The sequence below is a fragment of the Podarcis gaigeae genome, assembly GCF_964106915.1.
Source record: "Podarcis gaigeae genome assembly, chromosome: 14".
Lineage (NCBI taxonomy): Eukaryota > Metazoa > Chordata > Lepidosauria > Squamata > Lacertidae > Podarcis > Podarcis gaigeae.
In genome coordinates, this window is record NC_139690.1 from 15,561,768 (window position 1) to 15,586,118 (window position 24,351).

The 24,351-nt window shown below is 43.7% G+C and overlaps 1 protein-coding gene across 4 annotated transcripts in view; it reads right to left on the minus strand.

The window, feature by feature from the left end:
• Nucleotides 1-2,300: 2,300 nt before the first annotated feature.
• FSD2 (fibronectin type III and SPRY domain containing 2) overlaps nucleotides 2,301-24,351 on the minus strand; it is a 30,224-nt gene continuing 8,173 nt past the window's right edge. For all 4 annotated transcript variants that reach the window (XM_083712642.1, XM_083712641.1, XM_083712644.1 and 1 more), the window contains 9 exons: nucleotides 19,358-19,380; nucleotides 17,513-17,634; nucleotides 16,360-16,524; nucleotides 14,905-15,039; nucleotides 12,838-12,991; nucleotides 11,151-11,284; nucleotides 9,993-10,125; nucleotides 5,018-5,194; nucleotides 2,301-3,164 (listed from right to left, as the gene is read on the minus strand). In XM_083712642.1, the coding sequence (XP_083568768.1) occupies nucleotides 2,915-3,164; nucleotides 5,018-5,194; nucleotides 9,993-10,125; nucleotides 11,151-11,284; nucleotides 12,838-12,991; nucleotides 14,905-15,039; nucleotides 16,360-16,524; nucleotides 17,513-17,634; nucleotides 19,358-19,380 (1,293 nt within the window). In that variant the 3' untranslated portion in view covers nucleotides 2,301-2,914. The remainder of the gene's footprint in view (nucleotides 3,165-5,017; nucleotides 5,195-9,992; nucleotides 10,126-11,150; nucleotides 11,285-12,837; nucleotides 12,992-14,904; nucleotides 15,040-16,359; nucleotides 16,525-17,512; nucleotides 17,635-19,357; nucleotides 19,381-24,351) is intronic.

The window sequence follows — 24,351 nt, forward strand, 5'->3', positions numbered from 1 at the left end:
TCTTTCTTTCTGAAGAATGACATGTGAAATAAATAACTCAATGCTGTGGGACCCCTGGCCTTCTAGATGCCATGGGACTTCAACTCCCATCAGCTCCCGGCAGCATAGCCAATGGTCAGGGATGATGGGTGCTGTAGTACAGCTAGGAAGGGGAGCACCCATCAATTTCAATTTCTCCCCATTTCCAATCTTAAATTCAGTTCTCCACATGGCCACATCAGTTTACTTTTTTTAAAAAAAGACATCATGAAGGTTCCTATGATTTCCTCCAATGTACATACAGTGGTACCTCGGGTTACATACGCTTCAGGTTACATACACTTCAGGTTACAGTTTCTGCTAACCCAGAAATATTATCTCAGGTTAAGAACTTTACTTCAGGATGAGAACTGAAATTGTGCTCCGGCGGCGTGGAGGCAGCAGGAGGCCCCATTAGCTAAAGTGGTGCTTCAGGTTAAGAACGGACCTCTGGAACGAATTAAGTACTTCAATTGAAGAGAAGTACTTAACCCAAGGTACCACTGTATTTCTGCCTACACTACACCTACACTGTATTTCTGCCTAATATGCTTATTTTTGCAAAGCAACATTCCCTAACACGATGCATTTCTGTACACTATTTTCACGAATAGATGGGTTTTTATGCGCACTTTATATGGATTTTTGTTCACGACGCTTGGTTGGAGACCTGCATTGCAAAATTCGGAGGTGTGTGGAGTTGGAAGTACATCTGTGTTTCGGTTCACATATTGTTTTGCAAAGTGCAAATTATGTAGGTTCACCTTGAAGCATGAAATTAATTGACTCTCTCCCCATGCCTAAATAAAGCAACATCTGCAGTTTGCTGCAGCAATAAGGACCACTGACAGCTCATCATGACCCAAAGACACACAGTATAAATCAATTAAATCAATTAAACTATGTACCTAGTGAACATCAAGTTTGGCCTTAAATCAATCTTAGAACAAGCTTCATCAATCTGGAGTCTTCCAAGTGCTTTAGACTGCAGCTAGCATATCTGGGGGAGAAGGGAAGAATTACACAACACTTTGGTCATTCTTTGAGGCCTGCCAGCTTTATTGGTGTTGAATTTGTTCAACAGCAACAAGATGCGGTCTTTTCATGTCACTTCTGCTACTACCCTCTAGTGGTGAATTTTAGCCTTGGCACTTTAAATTACTAATACAAGCTGGAAAACAAGCTAAATAACAAATCCTGCAAAATATTGGATAACTTTGAGGCAATGAAGGGCTTCGTATTCCTGAAATGCCACACATTTGTCATTGTTTGTTCGGTTGGCTTGCGTAAGCTTTGCAAAATTCAGATTGCACCAAAGTACAAGACTCAAGTCAGAAGACTTGAAGCCTTTTTCTTAGGTATCATGGGTAAAAAAAAAGGACCCCTGGATGGTTAAGTCCGGCCAAAGGCGACTATGGGGTTGCGGCGCTCATCTTGCTTTCAGGCCAAGGGAGCCGGCGTTTGTCCACAGATAGCTTTCCGGGTCATGTAGCCAGCAGGACTAAACTACATCTGGTGCAATGGAACACCGTGACGGAAACCAGAGCACAAGGAAACACCATTTACCTTCCCGCCACAGTGGTACCTATTTATCTACTTGCACTGGCGTGCTTTCAAACTGCTAGGTTGGCAGGAGCTGGGACCAAGCAGCGGGAGCTCACCCCTGTGGACAAACGCCGGCTCCCTTGGCCTGAAAGTGAGATGAGTGCCACAACCCCATAGTCCAAGGGTCCTTTACCTTACCTTTTACCCTTTAATTATTGGGTGTGTCCTAACCAAACACCTGTAATCAATGAAGAAACATTCCTCCATTGAAAGCCATTAAATAAGCATCTTCAGCTACTTCTGGAAATCCCCATCAGCCATCGATATCCACCAGCAAGCAAACAAGTGAAAGTGGATTGTTTTTATTGCACACACCACAGAAAAAATCTCTCCTGCAATTTATAACCTTTACATGTTGTAAAGCATGGCACACATCAAGGCTGGTGGGGTGAGGCTAGCAAAATTCAAACAAAGGAAGGATTATTTGGAGAAATACTCCTTAGAGGAGCTTTGGGGTGCTTAAAGAACATGCTCTATAATAGGCTGGGCAACCTGTGGCCCTCCAAGTGTTGCCAGTACTCCAAATCCCATGATCTCTGACCAGTTGCTATGCTGCCTGGGGCTTATGGGAGTTGGAGTCCAACAGCCTCTGGCGAGCCACAGATTTCTCACCCCTGCAGAATGCAACTGGATCCTAAGTTGTGAGGGAGCATCTTTAAAGAGTACATACAGAAGCATCTGGGTTTTATTTTATATCTTCAGTTTATACTGCAGGTGGCTCAGTGCCTCCCGCCTCGCACTATCAATATTCACAAGCAATATCACAAGCTTTGACTTGCCTCCCAAACTGCTTATTTAGAAAGCTGGTGCAGAGATGGCTAAGCAGAAAGAAAGAAAGAAAGAAAGAAAGAAAGAAAGAAAGAAAGAAAGAAAGAAAGAAAGCTTTATCCAAATGACGCTTACATGGAATCGTAATTGCTCTTTGCAGATGTTCCGTGGAAGCTGCAGCAATAAGGACCACTGACAGCTCATCATGACCCAAAGACACACAGTATAACAAGCTTATAATGTAAGTAAAAGTTAACATATCTTTCAAGTTATTATTTTCTGTCATTTTTTCTGTCATTTTGCAGCTGTGTAATCTGCTGTGGGAGCTTTGCTTAAAATTTTCTATGAAAACTGCTTTGCTTTCAAAGAAAAGTGGGATATAAATGTGTGTGTGTTTTTAAAAAGAATAAAGCAGGTGGTGTTTTAAAGGAGAGAGTATGGTTGTGACACTGAGAAGCTGTAGGTTTTAATAGAGTTATGCAAGAGTCAGGCATTGCGTGCATGCCAAACAGCTGCCCCCGAATCACGAAATCGTGTAGGTGGGCATCGCAACGCCATTCAGAATCCGGAGTGTGCCGGGCTCCTCTAGAGCAAAACAAGGACACACAAAGTCCTGAAAGTGGTTGTGGAAGGTGTAGATGTGTTGCATAATATCCGTGTTAAAAAACGACAGGCTCCCTTTGTCGTAATCAAGCAGAAGTCCAATCCTCCGGGGAGGGACAGTAATCGTAATGTCTGGAGTCATCCCATTGTTCAGAAACTCGTAGGTATGTCTGTGCAAAAGAGAAAGAAAATGCATGCAATTAGAAGCTCTTAGAGCAGACTGAGTTTGGGGTTTTTGGTAGGGACTGTGTTCTGCAAAGTGTCATTGATGTGATAATAGTGCATTAGCGGTAGATTTTTACTGGACATCATTCTAGTTCTATTAGCAGTTTTGCTATGCTTCTCCACTGTTATTTCATTTTTGCCTCCTGGAGCGGCACCCATGCACTGTTAGTGCAAATAATAATAATAATAATAATAATAATAATAATAATAATAATAATAATAAATTTATTATTTATACCCCGCCCATCTGGCTGGGTTTCCCCAGCCACTTTGGGCGGCTCCCAACAGAATATTAAAAACATGACAAAACATCATACATTAAAAACTTCCCTAAACAGGGCTGCCTTCAGATGTCTTCTAAAAATCAGGTAGTTGTTCATTTCCTTGACATCTGATGGGAGAGCATTCCACAGGGCAGGCGCCACTACCGAGAAGGCCCTCTGCCTGGTTTGTTTGTTTGTTTGTTTGTTTGTTTGTTTGTTTGAGCAAGTGCTTTATAAATGTTCTATGTTTTTTTAAAAAAAGTGCAGGAGGAAAAAAATTTAACCAGAACTTTTGTGATATAAAAAGTGACAAGAGTTTCAGCAGGAAGGCATGAGAACATGCATATATTGAAAATTAAGCAGCGCATCCAGCTCTAAGCTTTTGCAGGTGCAGACGGTATTGAAAGCAAGATAGTTTACAACTGGGCAATTGCACCAGAAGATCACGGTGCTGAAAGTGCCAGGGTCATGGGTCTGAACCCTGTATGGGTGCATATTCCTGCATTGCAAGGGGTTGGACTAGATGATCCATGGGGTCCCTTCCAACGCTATGATTGCTGTGGTCTAAACCACTGAGCCTCTTGGGCTTGCCAATCATAAGGTCGGCGGTTCGAATCCCCACGACGGATTGAGCTCCCGTTGCTCTGTCGCAGCTCCTGCCCACCTAGCAGTTCGAAAGCACACCAGTTCAAGTAGATAAATAGGTAACACTGCAGCAGGAAGGTAAATGGTGTTTCTGTGCGCTCTGACACTTGTCACAGTGTCCCGTTGTGCCAGAAGCAGTTGCTAAATTGGTGGCTAAATTGGCCAAAAACAGCTGCCTTTCCTAATTCCATACTCATTGGCTTCATTTGAAATCACACTTTCCCCCCATAAGCTTTCATGGATAAGAGTAGGGGTGAAAGCCATCCTTTAAGCATTTGAATTTATGAGAGGGGAGAGAAAATATGGGGGGGGGGGAGTAGTTGACGAATGAAGTTTGGATGATCAGGGGAGGTAGATGTTTGATTGACAGTGATTGACATAACTCTTAACATATGTTTTTATCTTTAAAGGTTTCAGATAGTTGTTTTCTACTGACTATTTTATTATCTAAGCCACTATGAGTTTTATTACAATCAAAGGACGCAGGTGGCACTGTGGTCTAAACCAGTGAGCCTCTTGGGCTTGCTGGTCAGAAGGTTGGCAGTTCAAATCCCCACAACGGGGTGAGCTCCTGTTGCTCTGTCCCAGCTCCTGCCAACCTAGCAGTTTGAAAGCACGCCAGTGCAAGTAGATAAATAGGTACCGCTGCAGCGGGAAAGTAAATGGTGTTTCTGTGCGCTCTGGTTTCTGTAACGGTGTTCCATTGCACCAGAAGTTCAGTCCTGCTGGCCACATGACCCGGAAAGCTGTCTGTGACAAACGCCGGCTCCCTCGGCCTGAAGCAAGATGAGCACCACAACCCCATAGTCGCCTTTGACTGGACTTAACCGTCCACGAGTCCTTTACCTTTACCTTTACCTTTTACCTCTATGGCCTGGAAGTGTTTGTACCTGGAAGAGTTGACTGTGTGCCTCATACACCAGGAGGCGTGGCTTGTGCCCAGATAGCTGTCTCGAGAAACATTTTCAAAAGCCACACCAACACGGTACTCCATATTTTCATTGACGTCCACCTCCCAGTAATGTTTGCCTTGGAACGGTATTGGGTTTCCCAAGATAGCGATGGATCTGGCAAAAGGAAATGTGGCAAATACTGTATATTCCCTTGCTATAGAGAATATCTGATGGTAGCCAACATCTGTGACAGGGGTTCCCAATCTTTGGTGAGTATATTTGGCTATTTGAAGGTGTGTTGTGAGCACCACCATTTCTGGTCACACCCCTCCTCCCTCCATGGATTGGTTCCCTCCCCAAGACAGACAGACGGAAGGAAGGAAGGAAGGAAGGAAGGAAGGAAGGAAGGAAGGAAGTGCATGGACACACACTTTGCTTTTCCAAGGGATCAGGGTAAGAGTCAGCTACAGGTGGGTTAACCTGAGCCTGAAAAACACATAGAGCTGAAAGAGGAAGTGGGCAAGAGTGGCACCGTTCCAACTTCCTCCTTCAACTCCGTGTACTTTTCAAGGGAGGAAAGGGCAACCGCTCTCACCACCTCACCCCAAATGAATGGATGAGCTCTCAGAGTCTTTACTGGCACCAGGAGAACACCATGTGTCCTGTTGACAGCTCTTGAACCTTATCACAAGACCACTGGATTTATGACGGGAGCATAGATCTGATTCAACGTGACCCTGACTACTACCATGTTTATAGACCAATTTCGTTTGCTAGGAAACCAGTGGCTTAAAGTTCCTCAGCGCCCATTTGCCCGGTGGCATGCCTGTTCCGTAGTAATCACAACGATGAGGCTCACAAGCCCAGGAATTAGGAATCTTTGGCTGGAAGTTGTGCTGCATTTTAACTGTTAACTCTGGAACAGAGAATGCAAAATGGTGCTGTTTGGACAATGCTGCGTTGAATGATACATGTGATGACTTTTGGTGGGGAGCCTATTTGCAACAATCTGAGGACACGGGACTACAATATCCTAGTGGTGAAGGCAAAAAGTGCAATTCGTGTGCATTCTTGTTGGAAAATTAGTCTTGCTGCAAGGGGTAAAATAAAAATAAAAATGGATGTACCGTGCCATATTAGAAGCAAAAAACTTGTTTTGATGAATTGGAAGAGCCACAAAAAGATCCCATTGAGCACATGGATTGACAATATGGACAGACTAGTTACATACAAATGAATTGCATATTGACGCAAATTAAGAATGGATAAATATGAAGAAATCTGGAAGGAATACTTGAGCGATAAGGCGGAAAGTGGTGGGAAGTAGGGGGAGGAGAGGTGGGGAAATATTGTTTAAAAGGTGTAGTTATAGGTATCTCAGTACTCAAATCTGAATTGTTAAATTGTGTTATTAGTGTTATTGTGGTTTTTGTTGTATGTGTTTTTTGTGTTTGCTGCTTGTATTGAAAAAATGATTAAATAAATTAATACTGTATTTTTCGCCCTATAGGACGCACGTTTTCCCCTCCAAAAATGAAGGGGAAATGTGTGTGCGTCCTATGGGACGAATGCAGGCTTTCGCTGAAGCCTGGAGAGCGAGAGGGGTTGGTGCGTACGGAACCCTCTCGCTCTCCAGGCTTCAGGAAGCTATCCGCAAGCCTGGGGAGCCCCGCGGGCTCTCCAGGCTTGCGGATAGCAGCCTGCATCCCGATTGGTGCAGATATTGGGCAGCCCCACAAGCTTGGGGGACAGCGGGGAGGTGGAGCGCCGCCACCCCGCTATTCCCCGACCTGGTCTGGAGGCTGGAGGTGGGGAGAGGCAAGCTTGCTTCTCCCCATCGCCAGCCCCACAAGCTCCGGGGACAGCGGGGCAAGCTGCTGCCCCACAGAGGCTAGAGAGGCTGTCCCTGAAGGCAGAAGAGGGAGACGGAGCACTTGGGGATGGCTGTGCAAACCTGGGGGGGAAATAAAAAAAAAATTCTTTGATTCCCCCCCCAAAAAACTAGGTGCGTCCTATGGGCCGGTGCGTCCTATAGGGTGAAAAATATGGTAATAATAATAATAATAATTAGTCCTGCTGCGTTTAATGGGGCTCTCTCCCAAGTATGTAAGCATACGATTGCGGCCTCCGTCTGTTGCAGTTTATTGTCGTAGCAAATACAGGACTTAGATCAATAAGGCACCTGATTAGCAGTGCACAAAACTCCATCACAAATATTATAATTTATCCACATAACATAAACAGAAATTAAGAGAATTATATATACAAAACTTAATACATTGCCATTTTTAGCATAACAAGAAATCTTACAGTGCAATTCTAGGCATGCTTACCCAGAACTAAGTCCCGCTTAAGGCCACATTCACGGCATATATTTAAAGCAGTATCATACCGCTTCAAACAGTCATGGCTTCCCCCAAAGGATTATGGGAGTTGTAGTTTGTTAAGTGTGCTGAGAGTTGTTTGGAGACCCAGTTTTCCCCTCACAGAGCTGCAATTTCCAGAGCTCCCTGTGAAGAGCAATTGACTGTTCAGCCACTCTGAAAATTATAACTCTGTGGTACCATAGTGGTTTAAATGTATGGTATGAATGTGACCTTGGCCCTACTCAGAACAGACCCTCTGAAATTAATGAACCTAAGTTAGACATGCTTATTAACTTCACTGGGTCTACTCTGAGTAGGACTAACCTAGTGTTTAATGGGGTTCTCTTATAGAGATAGCAGCCAAACAGGTAGAGGTCTAGGCTGACCCCTCTTTCTTCTCGTTTTAAGTGGAATTCATTCATTTACTCTCTGGTAAACATCACCCAGAATTGTCAGCTGTGTGTTGTAAGGAGGAATCTTTTTTGGGGGGGTGGATATCTGCATATCAGTTTGTGTATAAGCTAGCGTTGCCGTGGCAATCACAGCAACTTTTGGAATTAAGTGGGAGGGAAGACACTTGCCTGCTTCCTGTAGAATCTATTAATGTGCAAAAAAGCAAGAGATTGCTACAAGGACCGCATCGTGTAATTAGGATGACTTTAAAACCCTCACAGCTGTGCGATTAAGAGCACAGATTTGTGATGGAATCCAGCAGCGCTCGTCCTTTTCTTTTTGCATTTTGGGCTGTCTGGAAGCCGAGATGAGGGGCAAACGGGGCTCACAGGCAACGTCAGACCACCATGCACAAACGCTGCTAAAATTACAGGATTCCCCCATGTTTTATGGAACCCCAGAGGAACGCCAGAGGGGAGAGGAAATTCATTCACAACATAAATGGCGTGCACAGTGAAATGTGATAAAATGGCTGAGGGAATCCAAGTTTCCCTCAGTGCAAAGTGTCCTGTCAGAAAAACCAGAATGTGTTGGCTCCGCCTCTCACATGCTCTGACTCCACCTACTTTTCACGCTCCCTGATTTCCACCCCACCAGTCCCAATGTCTGAGAGAGGAGGCAGACATTTCCTGTTGAATTTTTTAAACTGCACTTCAGCACAGATCGGAAGAATCTTTATTTGCATCAGCCACTAGCCATAGCAATAAAATAAAATAAAATGTACTGAAGATAGAGGTAAAAACTTAACTATACAAAATACATTTCAGAGGTTTACATCAATAATTTAAAAAAATAGATCTTATTCTAATTGCCCCTGCTAAAGATTTTGCAGTTTTTGCTGTCACCTGATTATCTTGATCTGCTAGAAAATAGGGCTCAGTAGCAATGTTTGAGCGGCCCGGCACGGACAATAATAGAGGGGTGAAAAGCTCACTCCTCAAATCTTTATAAAGAGTGTAAGCCAGAAGCACATGAGCCACAGACTCAATACAGCACTGCCATCTCAACAGGGATATAACCATTTTTCCAGAGGAATTTGAGCATACTTCATGGCTGGCTTGCCCCAAAAGTGTGTCTGAAAACCACCCTTTACTATTATATTAACCCTTTGAGAAGGCATTTTTGAAAGGTGCTTGTTATGTACTAAGCTTGGATCCTAGAACAATAGGCAAGTAGGATCCTAGAATGCAACAACTGATTGGCTTGCAAGAAAAGACCAATCAGGCTCCAGGAGGAAGTTGATCAGCCTATTAGGCTGGTAGGATCATAGAATGCAACAACTGATTGGCCTGCAGGAAAGACCAATCAGGCTCCAGGAGGGAAGCAGAATCAGCCAATCAGTCGCGACTTATTGTGTAAATAATGTATATAAAAGCCGGAGGTTTGGGGGGCAATTGAATCACTGTTTTACAAGCTGCAATAAAGAGGATGAAATCACTACAGGACTCTGAGTATATTTCAGTGCAGACCCCTGCCAAAAAAGAAAAGGTGAAATAAAATTGGAAGAAATGGCAGCAGTGAGCGATTTTACTTTCTTGGGCTCCATGATCACTGCAGATGGTGACAGCAGCCAGGAAATTAAAAGATGCCTGCTTCTTGGGAGAAAAGCAATGACAAACCTAGACAGCATATGAAAAAGCAGAGACATCACCTTGCCAACAAAGGCCCGTATAGTTAAAGCTATGGTTTTCCCAGTAGTGATGTATGGAAGTGAGAGCTGGACCATAAAGAAGGCTGATCGCCAAAGAATTGATGCTTTTGAATTATGGTGCTGGAGGAGACTCTTGAGAGTCCCATGGACTGCAAGAAGATCAAACCTCTCCATTCTGAAGGAAATCAGCCCTGAGTGCTCACTGGAAGGACAGATCCTGAAGCTGAGGCTCCAATACTTTGGCCACCTCATGAGAAGAGAAGACTCCCTGGAAAAGACCCTGATGTTGGGAAAGATGGAGGGCACAAGGAGAAGGGGATGACAGAGGACGAGATGGTTGGACAGTGTTCTGGAAGCTACCAGCACGAGTTTGACCAAACTGCGGGAGGCAGTGGAAGACAGGAGGGCCTGGCGTGCTCTGGCCCATGGGGTCACGAAGAGTCGGACACGACTAAACGCCTACAACAACAAAGCCTATGAAACAGGCCTATAGATTCCATACCTTGTAAAGCTGTTTTCACGGAAGGGCCATTCACATTTGGGACTCTCAGTTTTGCAACATGCAATTGTCAATCCGTCTTCTAGCACAGACAGCAAGGGGTGGGCTGTCTCCTCATTCAGAGTGAAGGAAGTGCCTGTGAAAGGATGGAAGATTGTAGCCGGCAGGGACTGCGGAACCTTGCAAATGCAAACAACTCCTGTATGATGGCCCCATTCACACATGCCCAGTGTTTCTCCCCTGTAATTGGTGCCTACTGTGCCACGCCACAACCCACTCACCCCTTCCCAGGACTAGGTAAGCACCCATTCTTCCCATACAGGTGTGAAGAATTGTTCTTGTAATTAGTACCCAGTACGTTTCTGAGCACAACTCAAAGTGTTGGTGCTGACCTTTAAAGCCCTAAATGGCCTCAGTCCAGTATAGCTGAAGGAGCGTCTCCACCCCCATCGTTCTGCCCGGACACGGAGCTCCAGCGCTGAGGGCCTTCTGGCGGTTCCCTCGCTGTGAGAAGCCAAGTTACAGGGAACCAGGCAGAGGGCCTTGTCGGTAGTGGCACCCACCCTGTGGAACACCCTCCCACCAGATGTCAAAGAGAAAAACAACTACCAAACTTTTAGAAGATATCTGAAGGCAGCCCTGTTTAGGGAAGCTTTTAATGTTTAATAAAGGTAAAGGTAAAGGTACCCCTGCCCGTACGGGCCAGTCTTGACAGACTCTGGGGTTGTGCGCCCATCTCACTCAAGAGGCCAGGGGCCAGCGCTGTCCGGAGACACTTCCGGGTCACGTGGCCAGCGTGACAAAGCTGTATCTGGCGAGCCAGAGCTGCACACGGAAACGCCGTTTACCTTCCCGCTGGTAAGCGGTCCCTATTTATCTACTTGCACCTGGAGGTGCTTTCGAACTGCTAGGTTGGCAGGCGCTGGGACCGAGCAGCGGGAGCGCACCCCGCCGCAGGGATTCGAACCGCCGACCTTTCAATCAGCAAGTCCTAGGCGCTGAGGCTTTAACCCACAGCGCCACCTGCGTCCCTTAATGTTTAATAGGTTGTTGTATTTTAGTGTTCTGTTGGAAGCCGCCCAGCGTGGCTGGGGAAACCCAGCCAGATGGGCAGGGTATTAATAATAATAATAATAATAATAATAATAATAATAATAATACCTGTGCTTAAGATGGAGATAGGCTCGCTCCGCTCACTGGAACCTCCCATGTTGACGGCTTTCACAGAGAGCAAGTAGTTGTGTCCTGGCTCCAGCTGAATCAGTGCTTCACAATTCGGAATGCCAACAATGGACCTGGAGAGAGAGAAAAACAGATGGAAACCTAACGGATCACTTTTGTCAAGGGAGCACAAAAGGCATTTGAGGAAGAGTGGAGAAATGAGGCAGAAAGAGTCCTCCCTCACCCTCTCTACAAACAAATCTGTTCCGATGTCGGGATCAAAATCACAATCTTGGGAGCAGGACAAAGGCAGCCGTCTGAGGTGAGCCGGGAACCAGAAGCTCCAATCAGCACAAAGCGTGAGAAGACAGATGTCTGAGTGGCTAAAAGCTCCTTTTTCATGCTGATTGGTGGCTCTTGGGTGGAAACTGCAGAAATAGCAAAGGGTCTTTGACCCATTGCAATCCCCAAGGCCCAATGGTCTGAGTGTGGGTCAAGTGTGCCTACTGTTATGTACTGAAGTTCTCACCCTGGGCCAGCAGGGGGATGCTGTAGATAGTTTTCACTCAGGTCCACATATGCAAATAAGGAATTGAAAGTGACGTTCAGTGATTGGATAGTTACAGAAAGTGGTTACTGTTGTGTTGGAGTGGAGCTCTATATAAGCAGGATGGCTGAACCCTTCAGTTCAGTTCTGTTCTGGCCTGTGAATAAACAAGAGCTGCTTGAAGAATCGCTGTGTTGTCTGATATGTTCACCCACAACTTAACACCTACTGTAAAAGAAAGGTAAAAGTAAAGGACCCCATGGCAGTTAAGTCCAGTCAAAGGGGTTGCTCATTCCGCTTTCAGGCCGAGGAAGCCAGTGTTTGTCCATGGACAGCTTTCCAGGTCATGTGGCCAGCAGGACTAAACTGCTTCTGGCACAACAGGACACCGTGATGGAAGCCAGAGCGAATGGAAATGCTGTTTACCTTCCCGCCATAGTGGTACCAATTTATCTACTTGTGCTGGTGTGCTTTGAAACTGCTAGGTTGGGAAGAACTGAGACAGAGCAACGGGAGCTCACCCCGTCGTGAGGATTCAAACCACCGACCTTCTGATCGGCAAGCCCAAGAGGCTCAGTGTTTTAGACCACAGCGCCACCCGTGTCCCTGTGCACCTACTGTAATGTATGTATTATCAACTTCCATATTTTTCGCTCTATAAGACGCACCAGACCATAAGATGCACCTAGTTTTGGGGGGAGGAAAACAAGAAAAAAAAATTCTGAATCCCAGAAGCCAGAACAGCAAGAGGGATCGCTGCGCAGTGAAAGCAACAATCCCTCTTGCTGTTCTGGCTTCTGGGATAGCTGCGCAGCCTGCATTCGCTCCATAAGACACACACACATTTCCCCTTACTTTTTAGGAGAGAAAAAGTGCGTCTTATAGAGCAAAAAGTATGGTAAATACCACAAAAAAGGCACGTGGCCTTTTTAAGAGAAACAGCTATGACCCAGGAGACCTGCTGTAGAGAAGCTTCTTGCCCTGTCTGCAGCATCCCAGGCCTTATCGGGAATGAAGTTGCTAACCCTTAGCTCAGAATGCCAACCTTCCTCTTTCTGCCTCCCTCTTTCCCCTTGGCTCTTTGGGTGTTTTGAAAAACATGGCCTGAGCATTGCATGCATCTAATACTATGCAACTCACTCAGTAATGATGTTCCCGTCCTCTCCATCTGTCAGCTTGGACAATTCAGCTGTGTAGGAGTCAACAGGATTTGTGTTCCCAGATTCCCAGCGCACCAGCGCTGCATGTTCACAACTCTGGATCTCCTTCCTTTTGAGGACAGGTGCTAAAGGAGCTTTAAAAAAAAGAAGCAGATAAATATTTTTTCCCCTGAGCCATTTGGTTATGAGATATACTATGAAGGTTTGTCTTTTAAAAGTATTACAGGATTAAGGTTTTGATTAACTTGAAAACAAAGATCAAAGACACACACACAAACAGATCAGCCCCTCCACAATGGTTGGCCTTTCAGCATCCTCCCAGATGATCAGTTCTTCTTGTCCCCCTCCCCTGCTGAATATTTACATTACTGTATTTTTCGCTCTATAGGACACACTTTTTCCCTCCTAAAAAGCAAGGGGAAATGTGTGTGCGTCTTATGAAGTGAATGCAGGGGGAGGCAGGCGGGGAAAGCCCCCAAGAGCTCCGTGCGGCTCTTGCGGGCTTTTCCCCAGGAGGGAGAAGGGACTGACTGGCCACGTCAGTCCCTTCTCCCTCCTCGTAGAAAAGCCTGCAGGAGCCGTGCGCTCCTTAAAGGGTGCGCGGCTCCTGTGGGCTTTTGTGGAAGATGGGGGAATTCCCACACCTCCTGCAAAAGCAGGGAGAAGGTCTGGGAGAAGCGCACAGGCTGCGCGCTTCTGTCCGCTGCTCCGAGAGCTGGGGTGTGTGTGTCATATTTTCCCCCTTGATTTCCCCCTCTGAAAACTAGGTGCGCCCTATGGTCAGGTGCGCCCTATGGAGCGAAAAATACGGTAATTTATTCTTTTATTTCATTGCAGTATTTATATTCCACCATCTCATGTAAAATATCAAGGCGGTATTCAGCAATTTATGCAAATATAGTAAAGCATTTGGAACTCCTTCCCACTTGAAATCAGCCAGGCACCATCCTTGCTATAGTTCAGGCTCCAGGTTAAAACAATATCGTTTCAGGTGGTCTTTGCATCATGAATTCTTATTTAATGTTTTAAAATTTCCTCTCCTCATGTTTTTGTTTCCATTTTTGAGATTTTAAATTTCTGAGGTTTAAAGTGCTTGAAGTTTAATTGATGTTTTACATTTTGTATATTTTTAATCGTCGTAAGCTGCTTTGAGGCACAGATGGTTAAAAGCGGGTTATAATCTTTTAAAATATCTATTCATTTCTTATTTTTATTTCTTTATTAAATTTGTATACCGCCGTATACCTGTAGATCTCACAACATAAAAGCACAATATAAAGACCCCCAGAAAATACATAATAAAAACAAAAACAAAGCAATAAATAATATAATTATTAACATACATAAATATATAAACAAACAAAAATAAAATACTATACATGCATTACAAAATTATCATTAAAATGACTGGCTAATCTTAAGAAAATTTAAGCTGAGTAGGCCTGTGGGATGCGGGTGGCGCTGTGGGTTAAACCACAGAGCCTAGGACTTGCTCATCAGAAGGACGGTGGTTCGAATCCCCGAGACGGGGTGAGCTCCCGTTGCTCGGTCCCTGCTCCTGCCAACCTAGCAGTTCGAAAGTACGTCAAAGTGCAAGTAGATAAATAGGTACCGCTCCCGCAGGAAGATAAACGGCGTTTCTGTGCGCTGCTCTGGTTCACCAGAAGCGGCTTAGTCATGCTGGCCACATGACCCAGAAGCTGTACGCCGGCTCCCTTGGCCAATAAAGTGAGATGAGCGCCGCAATCCCAGAGTCGGTCATGACTGGACCTAATGGTCAGGGGTCCCTTTACCTTTACCTTTAGGCCTGTTGGCATAAAAGGATCTTCAAGAGATTCTGGAAAGTTAACAGTGAGATTGCCGGCCAAATTATCTACTAGAAAATGCTTTTATAAAGCTTTTTATAAGGCTTTTATAAAGGCTTTTATAACTTGCAGAGTTCAACAAACTTTAGCTGGTTCACGCCCCACTTCTGTAGACTTTGCTTCGTTCAAAACTCAGGAAAAGGCGAATGTCAAAAGCCATTTGAAATCTGAAATGCATTTACCTGTGATGTAAACAGCTCGTTCACTCGCTGAACCGACCCCAGCTCTGTTGAGGGCTTTCACCCAAAACTCATACTGCGCATTTGGCGCCAGGTTAGTAACTGTGCAATATGTTTCTTTCACGTTTAGCATAAATGCTGCAGTGAGAAAGCGGAAGATTTAGGAGGTTATTTTTAAATGGCATTTTCCGAAACATGCTTCTAAGCAGGAACCCTTTCAATATCTGCTGCGCCATTTCATAGTTCAGTGGCAGGAGCCTCTCAGCCAGATTTAATTTTCAAATAAAAACAAAGATAATGCTTTGTATTTTCCTACTGGCTCGCCAGTTTTTAAAAAGGTTTCAGGACTGTTGTTTCAGGACCCCGGACAACCAACTTGACAGGTGCTTGAAAGTATAGCTCTGTGGGTGGGGGACGGGGGACTACAGTTCCCAGAATTATTTGAGGGCAGTCATGGTGTATAGAAAGCCTTACCGCATAGCTGTCAACTTACAGATTTGAAAATAAGGGACCAGAAGCCAAAATAAGGGATTTTAGTCAACCAGTTAAAAGGTACCAGATAATTTTGGAGAGCAGCGTCGGTTTTTAGCCCTTCGTTTCCAGAGGTTGCTGCTCAAGACACCAGCCGATGAAACACAGCAATTAAATAACTACAAGCAGCAACCACTTTTCGCGCAAAACGAAGTCCAAGCTACGAAGATGCTGCTGCAGTTCTGTATCTTTTCTCTCGTGCTCCATCTGCAGCTCTCAATTCCGTCAGGTGGGGCGGGAGGAAGGGGGGGGGGATAGCGCCCGAAGTAAACCCGCAGATCAGACCATCTATGCTAGTCTACCACTACAAATCTATGGGAGAAGTGCTTCCGGTCCTTCCCTTGTAGCCCTTGGAACATCTGCCCGCGCCTCCGCCTCCTTCTCTTCCTCTTCCTCCTCTCTCTGAACTGCTTTCTCTATGGTTGCCCTCGCTCTCCTCTCAAGGCTCCTCATCAATTCATAGACCATGCCAGGCTGCCCATCTCATTCGGGTCCTTTGGCGGCACAGCTGCAGTACGGCCTAGCGGGAGCGGCGGTGACGGGCAGAGGGGAGGCCCCAGGCAGAGACGCCCAGTTCAGCGGCCACAAGGAGGATGGTGGCGGAAGGGCCCGAGGCTCCCGCCGGTCCCAGCGGGGAGGGGCTCCCGGGGGCCGAGGCTGGTGAGAGGAGGCCAGAGGGGGGCGGGCCGGGCAGCCAAGCAACACAGTTGGAGCCTCCCTCCTCTCTGGCCGGCAGGGAGGGAGGGAGAGGAGCTGCTTCCTTTGAAACCCGGAAAATTTAAGGGACATCCATCAATAAGGGACAGCAGTGGGACACGGCGCTGGGATAAGGGACTGTCCCTCCAAATAAGGGATGCTTGACAGCTAGGGGAGTGATAAAGCGGGATATCAAATCCAAACTCTTCTTCTTCTTCTTCTATGCCTTACCGTCCTGCTCCTCTTTCGACGTCTCATTGCTCACTCGTTTGTAGTACAGCTGGTAGCTTTCGACAATATCTTCTGAAAAGAAGCTCCAGCAGACTTTCACGGACGTACCAGTAGCAGAATTGGGATCCTGCGTGTTCATTACTGGTGCACAAGGAGGCAAAGGAGCTGGAACAAGGAGGGCAGAAGGGGGAAAAATAATCTGTTAAACAGAATTCACATGGTGAATTTCAAAGATCAGCAACGCCACATAACAGAAGAAATTGCTTTATATTTTATGCTTGTTGTCTGCCTGGTTTAGTATTTAGTCTACACCAAGCTGATGGTGGGGAGAACCACCAAGGGCCACACTTCTTTCTGGGCAATCTCCCGAGGGCCACATAATAGTGGTGGGGGTGGCTAGAGACAAAAGTGGGTAGAGCAACATATGTAAATTTTCGCTTTGTTTAATAGATTAGTTTCTACATATCCACCTGTTGTGTATTGGGTCAAAGGATTTTATATCTGCATTATTATTGTCTGTATTTGCATTAGGGTAAAGTAACTGCCTTTTGGTTCCAGAGGGTACAGCTACTATTGGTTCATTTAAGCTGCTGTATTTGGATCCTCTGTCTTATTGGTTTCCTCCAAAAGGCAGGACTGTGATTGCCTGATATTGTTCCCTCCAAAATGTATCCTTTCTAGTTAGTTCCCTGTCCCTATAAATGTAGCTCTCCCCTCCTCAGTCTTCAGTCTTGTTGCTTTAATAAAGAAGTGTTACTAGAGAACTGTCTCCAGCATATTATGTCAAGAGAGCTGAAATCACAAACCCCACGTCACAACACCACCCACCCCAGCTATTTCTTCCATTCAGACAAGAAAGAGGCATTATTGATATAATAATAATAATAATAATAATAATAATAATAATAATAATAATAATATATTTATACCCTGCCCATCTGGCTGGGTTTCCCCAGCCACTCTGGGCGGTTCCCAATAGAATTAAAAGCACAATAAAACAGCAGGCATTAAAAACTTTCCTAAACATTGAGGTTTAAAGACACTTATCAGCCAGGCAAAAATCTTTGGGGCACAAGCAAAGCCAGTAAGGAGTGTGGACGGGGGACAATTCTGAGGGTCAGATAGAAACCAGAAATAAATACAATGAAAATACCAGGGACTGAATTAATGGAGTCCATTAGTTGCTGAATGTCTGAGAAATCTATGACCCGGGCTTCAAAATTTGTCGGCACTGAAAGATCTATATCCACGTCCTTTTTCAAGAAGTCGACCAATCTGCAAGTGCCAGAGAAATGGAGAGTAAGACAGCAACTCTAAGAGAGTAGTGCCAGAGAAATGGAGAGTAAGACAGCAACTCTAAATATGTCTCATATTTTCTCATTTGTGTGTGTTAGATAGATATAGATATATATCCATTACATCAAAATCATCCTCATCATTATTATTATGTACAGTATACAAGTGGGATCTGCAACAAAATGTTGCAGCGTGGACTGCCCCTGTTCAGAATACTCCATTCTTTTCCCCCATCTCACATGGTTTTCTCTTCTCCACTCAGCGATCTGTTAGCATTCTGTGTCCACTGAGCATGCTCAGTCCCCATGGTACTACTGGGAGGCATTCTACACACACACACACACACACGCCCGGCCACCTTTAGTAATTTTTATTCCTAAATAATTTTTGTACTTCTGCTATTCACACCTGGTGATATGCCCATGAATGGTGGCAATCTAAGCTACATAAGGACCGACATTTGGAAAGTTGAGTTTCTTAGCTGCTACAGTGGTGCCTTGCAAGACGAAAAGAATCCGTTCCGCGAGTCTCTTCGTCTAGCGGTTTTTTCGTCTTGCGAAGCAAGCCCATTAGCGGATTAGCGCTATTAGCGGATTAGCGGCTTTTAGCAGCTTTTAGCAGCTTAGCAGATAAGCGGCTTAGCGGCTTAGAAAAAGGGGGGGAAAGGGGGGGGGAGTCGGAAAAACTCGCAAGACATTTTCGTCTTGCGAAGCAAGCCCATAGGGAAATTCGTCTTGCGAAGCACCTCCAAAACGGAAAACCCTTTTGTCTAGCGGGTTTTTTTGTCTTGCGAGGCATTCGTCTTGCGGGGCACCACTGTATTTAATGCTTCTGTCCCATTCTTCTGTCAGATGAATACTTAAATTACAGAAGAAAGAGCAATACAATATGGCATCCCCAAAGTTGGTGCCCTCCGGATATTTTGGCCTACACCTCCTGCTAGCCCCAGCATGGCCAATGGCCAGGGATGATGGGAATTGAAGTTCAAAACATCTGGAGGGTACCAGGAGGTTGAAGAAGGCTGCAGTTGGACAATATTGGAGCCACAAATCAAACACAGACCCTCCAAGTGTCCCTATTTTCAGGGACATCCCTGATTTAGAGATGTCATCCCAGCTTCTGATTTGATCCCGGAATGCCCCACTTTTCCTTAAAAGGTAAAGATAAAGGGAACCCTGACCATTAGGTCCAGTCATGGCCGACTCTGGGGTTGCGGCGCTCATCTCGCTTTACTGGCCGAGGGAGCCGACGTACAACTTCTGGGCGGCTTCCAACAAAGATGAAAGATACACTAAAATGTCACATATTAAAAACTTCCCTGAACAGGGCTGCCTTCAGATGTCTTCTGAATGTCAGGTAGTTGTTTATCGCTTTGACATCTGCTGGAAGGGCGTTCCACAGGGCAGGTGCCACTACCGAGAAGGCCCTCTGCCTGGTTCCCTGTAACTTGGCCTCTCGCAGTGAGGGAACCGCCAAAAGTTGACTTTGTGACCATGGGATGGTGACGACCACTCTCAACCCAACCTATTTCACAAGTTGTTTCACGGATAAAAGCTGGGGGGAAGCCATGTATTTCACCCTGATCCATTTGTAATAACCATGAGGGATGGACACAGGCTCTGAAGCATAAGAAATATATTCAGTATATTCATCTTAAGTACGCAGGAGGGTGAGGAACTTCGAATTCAGGGCTTAATATTACCTGTGGCTTGTAGCTACTGCGGCCTGTAGACAAGAAAGGCACAGAGAGAGAGAGAGAGAGAGAGAGAGAGAGAGAGAGAGGAAAAGAAGGTGGTTTAATGATAGGAACACATTATAATCAAAATTAAAGGGGCACAGGAATGTTAAGGTATGCAACAGCAACAACAAAGGTTTTGCCATTTAACCACAAAATACTATTGTTCATAAAAATGGCACCTATTGATCTAATAACTTGGAACTTGACATACAGTACATGATTTACCTGAAGAGGTCTATGATATGCCGAATTTCAAACAGATATAATAAAATTACCACAAGTTCAGCAGGTTAAAAAGTGCTGGAAAGTGACACATTTCTCCTTTCTAATCCACTTATCATATATTTATTTCCAATCTTGGTGAAAACTACTACCGTACTTTATTTTGGCTTGTCAAGGAAGGCATGCTTCCATGAATTTTGGAGTTTTGGAATTTTGGAGTTGTGAGCAGCCGTTCAACTGTTCTTAAGGTTTTCCTGAGCCATTAAAGCAAATGGCAGCAACTGCTGGCAAAACGATTTATTTATTATTTATTTCATAAAGAAATTATATGCTGCTTGTTAAAAAAAAACCACACACGCTCAAAGTGGTTAACAAAAAAAACAAAGCAATAAAATCAAGAGATTGTTGCAACCATACTTAGAAACATACAAAAGTTAAAACACTAAAAGAGATTAAAATTACCTTAATTTTCTAAGTGTCTGGGTCTAAACAAGAATGGTTTCCCCCCCCAAACACACAATAATATTTATTATTTTTCATACAAAAAACATAACAAAAGAGAGAGTAAACAATAATAAAAGGGGGGGGGAGAAAAAGAAAAAAAGAAAAAAGAATATGAAACATAAAATACACCAAATCACCGCATAAACTAAAACTTAGTTAATTAATTAAAATTCATCTTCATAAACATATTACTTGACTTCCTCTAATCTCTTCCATCTGAATTTCCTGTATCATATTTCCTAGCTTTTCTTATCGTACATTTTCTTATTTATTTATTTAAATCTAATTTAGTCCTAGGCCTAATTAATTGTTTCAAGTGGTTACATATCTTACAATATTTATTCAAATAGTCTTTGAATTTCTTCCAGTCTTCTTGGTGTTCCTCTTCTTTCTGGTCGTGGATTCTCCCGGTGAGATCAGGCAGCTCCATAAACTCCATCATCTTCATCTGCCATTCTTCTACCATTGGTAGCTCTTGTGATTTCCATTTTTTGGCTAGTAAAATCTGTGCAGCAGTTGTGGCGTACAAAAATACTTTTACATCTTTTTTTGGCAGTTCAGAACCTGTTATAAAGCGGGATATCAAATCCAAACTCCTCTTCTTCTTCTTTTAGAAGACATCTGAAGGCAGCCCTGTTTAGGGAAGTTTTTAATGACTGATGTTTGAATGCATTTTTATTCTTTTGTTGGAAGCCGCCCATAGTAGCTGGGGAAACCCAGCCAGATGGGCGGGGTATAAATAATAATTTATTATTATTATTATTATTAACCTATGGCAGGCATAGGCAAACTCAGCCCTCCCGATGTTTTTGGGACTACAACTCCCATCATCCCTGACCACTGGTCTTGTTAGCCAGGGGTGATGGGAGTTGTAGTCCCAAAACATTGGGAGGGCCGAGGTTGCCTATTATTATTATTATTATTATTATTATTGTTATTATTATCATCGTCGTCGTTGTCATCATCATCTTCTAACCTCTCAGCACGCTTAAGAAACAGCAGTTCCCAGCATTCTTTGGGGGAAGCCATAACAGTTTAAAGTGATTTAAAGGTATAGTGCAGAAGGGGGACTAAATTTAGATATAATCTTCGGGGTTCTCTTCGGGCCTGGCACAATTTGGAAAGATTTATTGGGGGGGGTTATTATTTGGAAGACTGCCTTCCTCCCCTCCAATTCAAATTTAAAGAGAATAAAGCTGTTGCTAAAAATAGCACAGAAAGCCCTTGTGAAGGACTCTTAGGAAAAATGCAATTTCTTCTTTTATCTCCTTCTCAAAGATTGCTGCAATTGTTCTATAAAAAGCCCTCCCCCCCCCCCTTGCACTCCGGCTACACGACAGAGCAAAATTACGGTGATCACTCACAGGAATTGCAAATCCCCTGCTATGTTCTCAACTGAAGCACCTGTCTATAAAAGGGCTTTTCTCAAAACGTGGTCTGCTGGCTGGATTCATGAATCAAAATGCAGGAGATTTCTGTCACCTTTCAGCAAGTCAATATTAAACCCATTCATCAAATCAATTCAGTGTGTGTGTGTGTGTGTGTGTGTGTGTGTGTGTGTGAACAACCACTTGCTGATGCATTTCGGTTGTGCTACGTTTATCATCAGTATAATTTGTGACACTTTGTGCTGCTCTGATCCGACTGGAAGCAGGGATTCAACCCCATCGTGCCTATCTTCTTCTTTTAATTATTATACATTTTTATTAATTTTAACATTTCATTTCCAACAGTCATTTAGCATAATTTCTGGTCTTATACAATATTTTGGACTTCCGTCAACAACCTCTGAAGATTTCCCATTCTTTATCACTTATTCCGCATTTCTTAATTTCTCTATTACTTTTAATTATCGTTAACTAATAGTTCTCTTCATAGTCTTCCTTGCAATATTTCACCTAATCCTCCTTACAGAACTTCTTGCAGTCCTACTAGCGTGAGCTGTTTATTACAATTGCTTTTCAAATAGTTCAAATATTTACTCCAGTCTTCTAAGAATCTCTGGTCCCGCAGGTTTCGACTCCTTCCTGTTAATTTATCTCATTCTGCATAGTCCATTAATTTCACTTGCCGCTCTTCTTTTGCCTGTAATTCTTCTTGCTTCCATTTTTGTGCCAATAATAGTCTTGCTGCCATTATTGCACAAAAAAATAATTTACAGTCCTATCTGTTAATGTCCTCCACTACAATGCCAAGTAAAACCATTGTGCCTATCTTCAATCAGAAGCACCCCATCAAATTCAATGGAGCTTAGCCAGTGCTGTTTTTCTAGAGAAACAGGTGTTGGACCTCACCATGAACGCTTTCCTTGCTCTCTTATAATGGCACCCACCTGAGGGGTGCCAAGACCGGGTTCTGTTGAATTCCAGCTGAAAAAAAAGCCTGGGCTCAGCTCACCCCACCCTCAAAATATTCGGTGTTGGATAAATTCATTTAACTGGCCTTCACCAGTTTCTGAAGCAACGCTTGTGTTTCCTTTAATTCAGCATTTAAGAGAATGCCAGTGTTCAGTCTCACAATAGTTCTGATTGTCCTTGTTACAGAAGAGCTGCTTTTTTCCCTTTCAGTTTCTCTTAAGCCGCTTTGTGGGTCCGGTCTTTGGGACAGAGGCTTGCGAGTACGTACCCTATATTGAAAGTACATGGCTTCCGCCAAAGAATCCTGGCATCTGTATGTATAAAATGTTACAGTGTTCCCAGGGCAATTAACAAGTACCGTATTTTTCCGTGTATAAGACGCCCCCATGTATAAGACGCCCCCTAATTTTTGGGGACTCCAAATTAAGAAAACACCCCTCAGCACTGCCCGTGTATAAGACAAGCCCCAATTTTAAACCTAAAAACCTAGTCTTATACACGGAAAAATACGGTACATCTATTAAAAAAAACACACACCCAAGAACCAAAAAGCAGTAGGCTATTTAGTAACTGCTGAATAAAATGTGTCAGGTAGGCCATTTGTATAATCCTCATAATATTGCTTGGAGTTTTGCAACTCTGCTGTGGCAGTTCTTTTGTTCCTTACAGACACTCCCTCAGAAATGTGGGTTGCATCCATACCACACATTTTTTTTTTTTTAATATATATAATATTTTATTAGATTTCCACAATAAAAAGATTATAAAACAATAAATGGAAAGAAAATACAAGAATAAAAAACAAAACCTCAAAAATACAAAAATACAAAAATACAGACACTTAACATAAAAAAGAGAAAAAAAGAAAAGAAAACAAAGAACACACTTTTCAAATTCATATCCTTCATAGCCTTATTTTCTCGACTTCCACCCGCCCTCCTTTCTTGTATTCCACTTCAAATTTAATTTAGCAAATTCATTTATATTAGTTTTATCCTTTAAAAGTTCCTTCAAATATTATATTATTCAAATTTTCATTCAATATCTATCCCTTCTCTCATATTCTTATTTAACTTATTCACTCGAACTTCTTCATTTCATTTCAATGTCCTCAACATTCAAAAATTTTACAATGTTTTTGTAAACAGTCTTTAAACTTCTTCCAGTCTTCTTCCACCTGCTCTTCTCCTTGATCTCGTATTCTGCCAGTCGTTTCTGCCATTTCCATATAGTCCATTACTTGCATCTGCCATTCTTCCAAGGTGGGTAGATCTTGTGTCTTCCAATGCTTTGCAACAAGAATTCTTGCTGCTGCTGTGGCATACAGAAAAAAAGTTCTATCCTTCTTTGGCACCAGTTGGCCGACCATGCCCAGGAGAAAGGCCTCTGGTTTCTTCAAGAAAGTATATCTAAATACCTTTTTCATTTCATTATATATCATCTCCCAGAAAACCTTAATCCTTGGGCATGTCCACCAAAGGTGAAAGAAAGTACCTTCAATTTCTTTACATTTCCAGCATTTGTTATCGGGCAAATGGTAAATTTTAGCAAGCTTGACTGGGGTCATGTACCACCTATACATCATTTTCATAATATTCTCCCTTAAGGCGTTACATGCCGTAAATTTAATTCCGGTGGTCCATAACTGTTCCCAGTCAGCGAACATAATGTTATGTCCAACATCTTGTGCCCATTTAATCATAGTAGATTTCACTGTCTCATCCACAGTATTCCATTTCAACAGCAGATTGTACATTCTTGATAATATTTTTTTAGCATTGGGTTCTAACAATTCAGTTTCCAATTTTGATTTTTCCACCTGGAAGCCAATCTTTTTATCTAAATTATAGGCCTCCCTTACTTGAAAATAGTGTA